Consider the following 13,031-nt stretch of genomic DNA (forward strand, 5'->3'; position numbering starts at 1 on the left):
GAATGGTCCAACAAGGAGGCTTTGTGTGCATGTATCTGCTCTAGAATCACTGTATCTGGTGCCATCTTGTGGTTAAATCTGACATCCATAAGTGAATGTGTGTATTTTCTATTTGGTCATTCTTTGAAAGTTTTCAGAGTTATTCAGATTAGTAAGCTTAGTTCCTAAAATTGGGTTTGCCGGCACAATTTGTGGATTTTGAATTCACAAAATAGATAATCACTGCAGTTCAGTAAAGCGTGGAGAGGATAGAATGAAGGTGTTTTTACAGTTATCATTGACTGACTGTATTCCCATTCTCTCATAAAATATGTTTGATTTTTTTGATTGTATTTGTAGGTCATCTGCATTTTGCAGAGACCCTAGATTAGCAGGAATTATTACGGCCTTTCTCAGCTTTGTTGTTTATATTGCTAAGTATTATCTTCTCTCTTATATTTTAAGTATTTTGTGCTTGTTTGTTATAAGCAAACCAGCAAACTGTATGGTATGGTATAAATAGAAACATCTTAACACATATGGAGGATTGTGACATCGGGAAGGGTCGGCCAATGGCTTTAATAGAGTTGAATTTTAGGATTTGAATCTCAATTTACGAAGAAATAACACGCGAAAAGCAAGCCTTTGGGTTTGCAAACCATAACATTCAAGTGGTAGTTGGTATGTACTGCTTGAATATGATTGGAGTTGTTTGGTGAACAAGAAAAAGAGGAAATTGTTGTTGTTATATTTGTTTTCTTCTTGTTTAGGATTTGCAAGGTTCTTTTTTTCAGTCCATAGTTTTGCTTTCTCTTTGTTGTCAGTGTTTGTAATCATAGATTTCTCTTTCTCCTAGGGTACTCTTGCTGAACGCATTCGAGCTGGAGGAGCAGGCATCCCCGCTTTTTTTACCAGCACTGGATATGGGACTTTAGTGCAGCAAGGGGGAGCACCAATTAAATACAACAAAGATGGCACTGTTGCCCTGGCCAGTGAGCCAAGAGAGGTAAAACACTTATGGATTTGAACTGTAGTTTGATTTTGGCAGGGGCTTGACCATCCTTAATCTGTCTGTCAGCCTTTTCCTGCAGTTTTATTTAAGACATCTTTCTTTAAATTAAAAAAAAAAAGTGAAGTAAGCCAGCTTAAGCCAAGCAACACACCTGTGTGGCATCTCTAAGATTGACAAATATGCTGTAGCACAAACTTTCATGGGCTACATTCTGCTTCTTCACATGTATGGAGTGTAATCTGAAAAGTACACACATGCACATATGGTGCACATTAGGTACAATGCAAATAAATGTAAAGGCATAATTTATTTATCATAATATAGCTTCAGTCCTGTTGGTTAGTACCAAATTGAGTAGACTCATGGAAACAGTCAATGAATGGTAAATCAGTGCAAACGTAAATAGACTAGTGAGGACTATTAACAGTGGTATAGTGGTATGGAGGTTATAGTCCTTTCCTCCTTTTATAGTTCCAGAACCCTTCATAGACTTATCACATTGTCTCTAAAGCCCTTTCCCTCATGACTTTTCTGTGCCTCTTTAGGCCCAGATGAGAAATGATTCCATCAGCATAGATTCCTCTGGAAGACCCCAAAGGGTCTTGGAATTGGTGTCATCATTCCACATTTGGCCCCAGGGATATGGCCAGATGCTTCTCTGATCCTAACAGTTCCCCAGAAAGCAGACTGGCTATGCAGGGAGATTTCAGTTACTATATGATACATTCAAGTAGGTGATATACAGCTCAGCTTCAAATAGGTCTGCATGTGGAAGTCTTGTGCTATCTTGAGCTGGACAAGATTAGGTTTTTTTTTCCATGTCAGTAGTGACTTGAGAAACTGCATGTCGCTTCTGGTGTGAGAGAATTGGCCATGTCTCATTCTTTCATGTCCCCACATGGAGCTAGAGCTGGAGCTGATAGTACGAGCTCATCTGTGCTTTTCCCGGTTGGATTTGAATCAGCAACCTTCAGGTCAGCAACCCAACCTTCAAGTCAGTCCTGCTGGCACAAGGGTTTAACTAATTGCGTCACTGGGGGCTCTTTAGTATTAGTAATTATTGTATAATGTTCAGCAACAATTGAGCTTACCTTATGGTAAACTTGCCAGGTAGCTGAAGATGGTGTTTTTACTGTTGAACATTTTTTAGATCTCTTTTGGCTTCAATCTATTTGTAAATGCTCACTGAATGAATTATAGTAAATCATCACTTCTGTAAATTCTACTGATGTAGGTCTGGTCTTGTTGTGACTAAAAATTGGACGTAAACCTTAGTAATTCTTCTTTTGTAGCGGGGTATAAATAAACATAATAATAATTCTACCATTACACATTAACTATTGACTGTCAGTTGTCTATTCAGCCCTTTTCTCACCCTTGACTCTTTTTCAGGGTGATACAGAATAGGATTATTTTAGACCTTAGTATGGTTCAGAACATTTCAGAGTGAAATAACTTTGCAACTCTTTCTCCACCACTATTCCCGTTTCCCACAGGTGAGGGAATTTGATGGCCGACATTATATTATGGAAAAGTCAATAACAGGAGATTTTGCACTAGTGAAGGCATGGAAGTCTGATCGTGCTGGAAATATTATCTTCAGGTACAGATATAATTTCTTCAAAAACATTTCCCCAGAAAATCTGTGAGTTTCTTGAAGGCTTATATGGAAAGCATTAGATGAGAAATTCAGTAATGTTGGACCAACATAATTTGCCGTTTCATGACTAATACAAACTGGTGTGCAGTTCAAGGAAGTCTTGGGTCGAAAGGTGTTGCGAGTAGAAAAACTCTGAGGCAGTGGTTCTCAACCTATGGGTCCCCAGATTTTTGGCCTATAACTCCCAGAAAATCTCAGATAGTTTACCAGCTGCTTGGATTTCTAGGAGTTGAAGGCCAAAACATCTGGGGACCCAGAGGTTGAGAACCACTGCTTTAAGGAGCCCTGGGTAGACCAAAAAATGGATGGCTCAAACCTTTCAGTTGGCAATAGGAAGCTGCCTTATACTGAATCAATATGTGATTGTGTTGCCTATATGGATTGCTAGCTGCCCTTCAGGGTTTCAGACAGGAATATGTCCCAGCATTGTCTTGTGATATGGAGATTGAACTTTGAAGTTCAATGGCAAATTTCTTAATTTTTAAAACATGATTGTCTTCTTGTACTCAGCTTAATCCCACTTTGCTGCTCTCCATTCCTGAGCTTTTGCAGTTGGGTATTAGACCTGGAGTGCGCTATGGGGCAGATTCTTGATCAAGTGAGGATAGAAGATGCTACTTCTAGTGCCTGACAGTATTGGGATCTCATATTGCTTTTCCGTTCATAAAGTGGACCCTGACTTCTACTGAACACAACGTAGTGCTTGGTTAAGTCTCAGGCAAACATTTCAAGAGTTTCTGGTTCCCAACTTTTGAGTTTAGCTACAGAACTGTTTGTTTTAAATGTCCTTAATGGGACATATTGTTAGATGTAGCCATATCATTCTATTTGTCTCTGGGTTAATATCAAGCTACTGATTTTGTTTGAAAATGTTTTAAAAGCAGTTGATAAGGAAAAACATGAGGTTATTTATTGATTTTGGGGCATGAAAGTTTTCTTGAACTTTCCAGCAGTATTGGATCTTGTATTGCTGCAGGAGAGATTCCAGATATAATTGCCCATGAGAGTTGCATCAAAACAAATACTCCTAAAGATACCTGTGTCTGCTCTAGTGATATAATGCAAACACATGTGAAAGGGCAGCTTTGGAATTGTAGTAAATTCATTTGGATCATCCATTTCTTGTCAGCACAGCCTGTGCTAATTACATGGATATACTTATTAGTTTGCTAACAACTTAGTAAAAAACAAAAATAACCAGGAGGGGGCAGTAGAATATCAAAACCAAAGTATACTAAATTGAAGAAAATGCTGGGAAGAGAGAAAACTATCTGTTAAATAGCACTCATTTTGCCAATACATCTTGAGTTTCAGATTTAGAAATTTATGTTATTGTTGGAGGTAGGTTGACAGAAAAACCCATATCTATAAGAATTCCATGCATCAAATTGATGGTAACATTGCTTTGATGTTTAGACTAAGAAAGGTTGGTTGGGATTCACAGAAACACACACACACACAAACAATTCATAAATAAATATGCCAGTGTTGTAGGGAGATGTGTCTGTAACTACAGTTCTACACTTCTAAACATACAAATAAATATGTATCAATTTTTTCATGTATTTTTGCCCTACTCTATATCTCAATCCATCTTACAGGTAAAAGCAATAATAGGTTGAAACACTATATAATCTATATATATAAAAGAGTGATGGCGTCACGGCAATTCACAAAACAACAAAAGTACAGGCCCCCCAACCTCAAAATTTGACAACACAACCCATCATCCACGCCTCAAGGTTGATACAACAAAAAGAAAAGAAAAATAAAGTCCTAATTAGAGGGAGAGCAATAATTTTTTTATCCAATTGCTGCCAGTTTAGAGGGCTAATCTCTGCCCACTTGGTTGCCTAGCAACCAAGGGACAGCCAGGTTTCAGTTAGGGGACAGGCAGATTTAGGCCTCACTTAGACTTCTTCCACAGATTATCTGATTTGCACAGGATTATATGGCAGTGTAGACTCAAGGCCCTTCCACACAGCTATATAACCCATTTATAATCTTATATTATCTGCTTTGCACTGGATTATCTTGACTCCACACTACCATATAATCCACTTCAGTGTGCATTTTATACAGCTGTGAAGAAGGGGCCTCAGATAATCCAGTTCTGAGCAGATAATATAAGATTATCAATATACAGTAGAGTCTCACTTATCCAACGTAAACAGGCCGGCAGGATAAGTGAATATGTTGGATAATAAGAAGGGATTCAGGAAAAGCCAATTAAACATCAAATTAGGTAATCGTTATACAAATTAAGCACCAAAACATCATATTATACAACAAATTTGACAGAAAAAGTAGTTCCATGGCCAGTAATGCTATGTAGTATTTACAGTAGAGTCTCACTTATCCAACACTCGCTTATCCAACGTTCTGGATTATCCAACGCATTTTTGTAGTCAATGCTTTCAATATATCATGATATTTTGGTGCTAAATTCATAAATACAGTAATTACTATATAGCATTACTGTGTACTGAACTACTTTTTCTGACAAATTTGTTGTCTAACATGATGTTTTGGTGCTTAATTTGTAAAATCATAACTTAATTTGATGTTTAATAGGGTTATCCTTAATTCCTCATTATCCAACATATTCGCTTATCCAACGTTCTGCCGGCCCGTTTATGTTGGATAAGTGAGACTCTACTGTACTGTATTTACAAATTTACCACTAAAATATCACAATGAATTTAAAACACTGACTACAAAAATATTGATTATGAAAAGGCAGACTGCGTTGGATAATCCAGAACATTGTATAAGCGAATGTTGGATAAGTGAGATTCTTCTTTAATATGAAATAATTACTGGGATAGAATAATGCAGAACAATATAATCTCTAAAACCAGGATAGTAAATAAACAGGGGAATTCCACACAGGAAACAATCAGGGCCAGCTAACACCTCCCAACAAAGTATTCCCATCATCAAAGTCTGGAAAATCCTGTTTTCTCAGGGCCACAGACAGTAGAAGCACATAAAATATTGCAAACAACACCACTCTGAAAACAAGGGAATTCCAGACAGGAAACAATCAGGGCCAGCTAACACCTCCCAACAAAAAAAATCACTCAGAGGAAACAGCCAGGCTTTAAAGCTGCAAGGCCATTACATCCTAATCATTTTTCCTAATTGCAGCATTCATACTTGCCTCCAACAAACAAAAAAAACCAATCAGAAATATTGTATATTCACAACCTTTAGGAAATAATATCCCCTGATGGCGCAGCGTGTTAAAGCGCTGAGCTGCTGAACTTCTGGACCGAAAGGCCACAGGTTTGAATTGGGGGAGCAGAGAGAGCCCCCACGGTTAGCCCCAGCTTCTGCCAACCCAGAAGTTCGAAAACATGCAAATGTGAGTGCATCAATAGGTACTGCTCCGGTGGGAAGGTAACGCCGCTCCATGCAGTCATCCCACATGACCTTGGAGGAGTCTACGGACAACGCCGGCTCTTCGGCTTAGAAATGGAGATGAGCACCAACCTCCAGAGTAAGACACAACTGGACTTAATGTCTGGGGAAAACCTTTACCCTTGACCTTAACTACCACCAATTCCTCAATACTTTATTTCCCATACCACCAGACTTCGCCACAGCAACGCGTGGCCGGGCACAGCTAGTTATACAAATAAATAAAATAGACTTTTAAATTGAGTACATTAATAAGTTAAAACAGGTTTAAAAATGAAAGGAAAACCTGTTTAGAAAAAGTAAAATAGGCTGAGAGTTGAATTCAGTACAGATGAAAAGGAAAAGCAATAATATGTATACATTATTAATATTATGCCACACAATATAAAGCCCAGGATTATGATCCAGTGTAAAGGGAAACTAATGCTAGTGGCAAGGTGATATCCAGTCTGGTTGACTGGGGCATTTTAGGAACTTTGGTCCTTAGAAAAGAAATCTTTCCAGACCAAGCAAAATGGAGAAACTATTACAATATGGAAAGGTTCACACAAAATCCTAAAACTTCAGATTGGAGGGAGTAGCCCAGGCTCTGTTTTAATCTTCTGCTCAGTACAAGATATTCAAAACTAGAGGATCCTAAGTGATAGTTGAAAATGTCCAGCAAAACAGGACACTTTTGTTATATCATTGCTTTATCCTTGAATTACTTCTGCCAGTTAGAAGTTTCACTTCCACTCAATTAAATAATGCAACCTTGTAAATCTGTTGTCTAATCCTAGTGTCTGGGATAGAGGAGAGCAAGTATTTCCTATTTTATGTATGATAGCACTTCAAGGATTTGAAGGAGTTTTTTTTTTTTACAATCCTTGGTTTTTTTCTCATAACATTTTAAATTTTCAAGCAATTTATATCTTTTATGTATGTTATCTTTCTCTGATAGGAAAACTGCAAGAAACTTTAACCAGCCCATGTGCAAAGCTGCCAGAACCACTGTAGTAGAGGTAATGCAGAACATAGCCATTTTCCTCATAGTTGATAATAAATTTTCTTTGAATAAATTGGATATGAATGAATGGATGAATAAATGAATGAATAAATAAATAAATAAAATGGGATCTTGTTTAGATTGAAAGATGAGGCATGAATTTTAAAACTGCAGTTTATTTATTTATTTATTTACAGTATTTATATTCCGCCCTTCTCACCCCAAAGGGGACTCAGGGCGGATTACAATGAACACATATATGGCAAACATTCAATGCCAACAGACAAACAACATATATAGACAAACACAGAGGCATTTAACATTTTTTTCCAGCTTCACGATTCCAGCATGAGATATAATTTTACAACAGAGCTGCTCCCCTTGGAGTTTCCAGCTTGTATGGTGTGCCTCTGCTTTATCTAATCACTTCAAGGATTGCCTCTTCTCTTTATCTTCTAGAACAAAACCATCTGTTTCACAAACAGTGCTCTAGATTATATTGGGATGGGATGTTTGTCCGCATGTGAGAACAGGTTGTGCTTCACCTTCCTTTGGCAGACTCTTGCAAAAGCCCCTGGGCCTTTGTGAAGAGCTCAAAGAGAGCCAATGCATGGTGTACAGATATAATTGAAACCATGCAGCTGATGACAGTGGGGAGTTGATGTTGATTTCGCTTGGAGCAGGAATGGGATGAGTACCGACTGCTGTGACATCGACATACACATGAAAAAGGAGCACCTTCTTTCAAAAATAAATGAAAAAGACTTCCTGCTCACCTCTGCATTGAGCTGTTTCACTCATGCAGTGATGCTCTTCTGATGGGATCTCCATTATTTCAGTTAAAAATTGTCAGGATCTGCATTTCACCTGGGGATCTGACCAAAAGAGTGTTGTCACAAAGGTAGGCAGAAGACTACACATAGCCCTTGGGTTCCCCACTTCTATGCCATTTATTTAGGTTGAGATCCACATAAGCTGCATATAAAACCGATTTCCATTCCAGTAGTCTAGGCTACATCTGCACTAACAAATTAAGGCAGCTCTATCTAATAAGGTGGTCATAGTTTTTCAATGTCTTGAGCTGTCTCTGCCAAAGAGTGCTGGTGATTCATCTAACTACAACTCCCAGGATTCTGTCGCATTAAGCCATGGTATCAATTCGATAGTGTTGATGCATCACTATTCTTCCACTTGAGACCTCAGAGTCAGGAAAATTCGACAGGTGCTGCTTATTATTGCAACCAGGTAACAAGCAATTTCTTCTTCTACACAATCATTAAAAGTACAGGTGCCCTTTCCAGTTTTCACCCACAACTTTATGGAAATTCCTTCTTTTGAGCCTCTCCAAAAAGGAAAATAATAGTAATACAGGGTGTCCCAAAAGTATTATATATTAGATATATTAATATGTTTTATAATTTAAATTTATTTAAATATTATACTTTCAAATATACAACACATAGGGAATACTTTGTAAAGAAAGGTTATATTTAGGTACAATTTCTCAATTGCTCCGTGTATGGCGACTTTTGAGTCACCCTGTAGTATTAGATGATAATTTGCTGCCACTTCATGATGCTTCATATTTACTATCTGAGGTGGCCTCTTTTCCACTGCCTTTTGGTCTGTGTTCTTCCTTGGTCTTGCCCAGAACAATTGGTTTTTGGAAACAAAGATGATAAGAACTTATGAAATTTGCCCTTCATTACAGTCAGAAGCAGTGATAATTTTCGAAGTAAGAATTTTTCTTGGTTAGGTTTGGGGATATGTAGCCATTTCAAAATAGTAGTGGCACAATTTATCCAACATGTGGTGTTTTTAGTATTTTTATCATAATATCAGGATTCGAATCCCATGGAAACCCACTGGGTCATCTTCGCCAAGTCACACTCTCTCAGCCTCAAAGGAAGATGATGGCAAAACACTTCTGAACAAATTTGGTAAAAAAAAAATATCCCATAATAGGTTTGCCTTAGGGTTGGTATAGGTGGAAAGCAACTTCATGGTGTCCAAGAACAATGAATGATTTTTAACAATTCTTACTCCATTTTTCCCCTTGCTTTGCTACTTCATAAATGGATTTTTTCCTTGCCAAAGATGGGGAAGCTAAACTATTGAAGGTGTAGTTTTTCTTAACTTTTTTAAAAAGCACGTATTCTGCAATAACTAGAGCTATAAGGTGATTCTGAGTTGTCAAAAGGAAAAATGACAAAAGGGGATGGGGTGGGGGCTTAACATTGCGTGCAGAGGTGCTTTTTCATCCATAACTAATTAAGCAAATGTAATTAAAAATCCTTCAGTGTGTCTCTGGTTGCTTAGCAACAGTACTCCTGGTCCATTATCATTCTGCTATCATAGGTACAATGCACCTCATTACTCTGTGGGACAGAAATGAATAGTTTCCATTAGTCACCTACATTTTTGGTATTTGTTTTTATTGTTAACTCTGAGGCACTGGGAAATAGTTGCGTTTATAAATAGTTTCACAATGCATAACATTATAGCTCAGGTTTTGCCCCATGTTTAATTCCATCTTGCTTGTTAAAAATCCAATAAATTATCCATATTTCATTTTTCTAAAAGAATCTGAGGCAGCCAGAGGGAAGCTGAAAGGAAGGTTCCCCCCCCCCCCCCAAATGTTCAAATATTTCCCCAACTTTACACCAGACTACATATTAGTCTACCACTGTATAACCTGGCTCCCTCTAGAAGCCTCCAGAAATCCAAACCAACATAACCAATGTTTGAGGATAATGGAATTGGTGGCTCAAACTACATGGAAGATGCCTGTTTGGAGAAGGCTGCGTTAGCACTTTGGCAATTAATTTAGCATCCATCCAGCTTGTGTCCTTGCACCATCATATTCCTACAGGGCAGCAAGAAAGTTTTATAATTTTGCTTGTCTAAAGTCTGACAAATTGGTTCGTGTTAATTATAGCTGATGAAAACGAGCCAAATTCCAAATGATAGTTTGTGAAGTAAAGTTTGATTTCAGTAGCTATAGTTAAGATTAGCCATGTTTCAAGGTTTAGATGATACTAGCTGTGCCCAGCCACGCGTTGCTGTGGCAAAGTGGTGGTGGTATTGGTTAAAAATTGTTGTGGAATTTTTATTTGATGTTATTTGTATTTTGTAATTAATTTTATTGTAAGTTATCTTTTTATTTATTATATTTTATTATTTTCTTGTATTATTTTTAGTTATTTTCTGTTATTATAGTATTTATTGTATTAATTTTTTGGTGTTTTAAATTATTTTTTAGTGTTTATTATTTTTTATTGGGTTGCTAGGAGACCAAGTTGGCGGAGCTTAGCCTTCTAACTGGCAGCAATTGGATAAAATTAGGACTTTATTTTTCTTTTCTTTTTGTTGTATCAACCTTGAGGCGTGGATGATGGGTTGTGTCGTCAAATTTCGAGGTTGGGGGGCCTGTAGTTTTGTTGTTTTGTGGGTCGCCGTGATGCCATCACTCTTTTATATATAGATGGTAACCTATGTTTAGAGCAGGAACAGAATATTCCAGATTCATTTTTCTGAATGGATAAATAATTAATAATAACAATAATATCATTTATGTCCTATTTTCCACCAAGGCCGGGTACTTAAGATTGGGAAGACCTGTAGAAAAATCGGTCTTTTTGTAATACTATAATGCCTTAGTATTAGACTTGAACCAGCCCTTAGAACAGTGGTTCGCAACCTTTTTTTTGACCAGGGACCACTTGACCAGAGACGACTCTCCAACATTACTACAACATTTATTGTAGTAGGATTGTGAGTGTAATAGTAGTAGTGGTCATCTGAAATTTAGGACATGCAAACTGTCTTGCCTTGAGCACTTGAATTCGAACCATAGCCTCCTTATCCACCAGATTGTAATAGCTTTTGGAACTATTTGACCATAATGCCATGCTGACCCACACCCCGGGCTGTGGTGGAGGCTCCTTCTTTGGAGGCTTTTAAGCAGAGGCTGGATGGCCATATGTCGGGAGTGCTTTGAATGCAATTTCCTGTTTCTTAGCGGGGGGTTGGACTGGATGGCCCATGAGGTCTCTTCCAACTCTACTATTCTAAGATTCTATGATCTTCCAACTTTTGGCGAACACTAGTTTGTTTCCATGGTTTTTTAGTTTCCAAAGTTTGAAAAGTTGTTATATTTGGGAGTTGTACTGAAATGGATGGATTGCTAGGATTTAAAAGATTAGAACGGAAGGAGATATGGACACTGGTTCTTTGGTTTTAATTTTCTGCGGTTCTGCAAACAGGACCCAAAGAAGCTTGACTGTTTGCTTCTGTTAAATTGGAAATGGCACATTGGATTTTCCCTCAACTGTGCTTCTCAAACCTAGTAGGAGTTTCTGTGTCCTTCTACCATTATGTTTAAATGTGAATTTGAGTCACGACGTGTTGGCCTCTCTGCTATTTCAATCCTCTTCTGCAACTGAAAATGACAGATGTCGTGAAGAAGAATCTTAGTAAGGAAGAATTTTAGTGCACTTGCTTTATTTTTATAGACAATATGGGTGGCAGGAAAGTCATTGGTTAAGAGGCAATGCTAGAGACTACATGGGATTGCTGCCAGAACGGCTGGGATGGTAATGTCTTGGTGTTTGGAAGTCTGCATTGGATGATCAACGTGGTCCAGACTGTCAACTAAAATTCTGCAGTTGCTCCTGTAATCCTTTCCATAGTTGCTGCTGAAATTCAGCAAATACAGCTATTTTAATGGTGCATGAGAATGCCATAGTACCATCTATAGGAATCTGCAGACTGTCCTAGGCAAAGTGGTTTTTTCCCTTTAGGCAGGGAATGGGAAAAGGAAAAGACTTTTGCTTCTGATGCTGCTGAATCTTGGTGGCACACTTGGATTGGATGCTAGCAGCAGCAATTTCAATGGCAGCAGGGGTAGGTGGCGCAGTGCACGAGGGCTACATATTGTCAACATCTATATATTGGCATTGTGTTCTGCAGAGTTTAATTCCAATAAGACTCACATAACATTATACTGATCAACACTGACATTAAGCTTGTGACTGCTCTCAGCTGTTCATTCTAAGGTTAATAGTCTGCAAAACCTTCAGCTTGTTTTTTAAAGCTAGGTCTATCTGTTCCTGGAGAGATGGCACGAAAGCTTGGAAAGCAGAGTTTCTTTAAGCTTATACTCTTCTGAGTCAATTGTACTGAAACTACTTCAACACAGCTGAAACCCAGTGTGAAATGGTCTTCTAATCCTTGTATGATTCACATTGTTTTTGTTCTCTGATTTTTATCTTTCCTACTTCTCATGTCTGTACAGGTAGAAGAAATTGTTGATGTGGGGTCATTTGCCGCAGAAGATATTCATGTCCCTAAAATCTATGTCCATCGCCTCATCAAAGGAGAAAAGTATGAAAAAAGAATTGAGGTGAGTTTGGGGGGGCATATGCAATCTTCTTTATTTTGCTTTTGTTATTTAAGAGTTGTAGCAAGCAGCTATGCAGGGTATTCCTTCTGCAACTTTTCCCTCAGCACAGTATGTTTGGCTTTTTCACACTCTTCTGATTTCTAAAATGTCGAAGATTCGTACATTTTCAAACTCAGCTTTACATAGCTACAGGGGCTGGAAATGTGCATGTTTTTAATAGCAAAATTTATTGTTCTCATGAAATTGGGTTATGTAACCAATGTAACCTTTTCTGTGCGCTGGTCGATTATTAGCATATATACTGCTTTGTCCCCAGCGGTTGTAAATGAAATGCAAAGCAAATTGCAGCCCACGAAACAAGATATATATACCTATTTCTTCATTATCACTCATGTCTGACCTTTATTTTGCAGCTTTCAAACCTAGAAGTGGATTGGAATTTGAAATGGTGGGGACAGTGGGGTTCCTAAATCCCAGCAATTAATCATCCCTGGTTTTATAGTACATATATATGGTTGGTTTGGTAGCCCCACAAGCAAAGAAATCACTATGCCACCCCATTACCTCA

The 13,031-nt window shown here is 38.0% G+C and overlaps 1 protein-coding gene across 1 annotated transcript in view; it reads left to right on the plus strand.

Moving 5' to 3' along the window:
* The window catches only part of oxct1 (3-oxoacid CoA-transferase 1), a 67,701-nt gene that overhangs the window by 25,030 nt on the left and 29,640 nt on the right, over positions 1-13,031 (plus strand). Inside the window, exons 5-8 of the mRNA XM_003216229.4 lie at positions 836-985; positions 2,488-2,594; positions 7,015-7,075; positions 12,356-12,463. Of these exons, the coding sequence (XP_003216277.1) occupies positions 836-985; positions 2,488-2,594; positions 7,015-7,075; positions 12,356-12,463 (426 nt within the window). The remainder of the gene's footprint in view (positions 1-835; positions 986-2,487; positions 2,595-7,014; positions 7,076-12,355; positions 12,464-13,031) is intronic.

This window comes from Anolis carolinensis, chromosome 2 (genome assembly GCF_035594765.1).
Source record: "Anolis carolinensis isolate JA03-04 chromosome 2, rAnoCar3.1.pri, whole genome shotgun sequence".
NCBI classification, from domain to species: domain Eukaryota; kingdom Metazoa; phylum Chordata; class Lepidosauria; order Squamata; family Dactyloidae; genus Anolis; species Anolis carolinensis.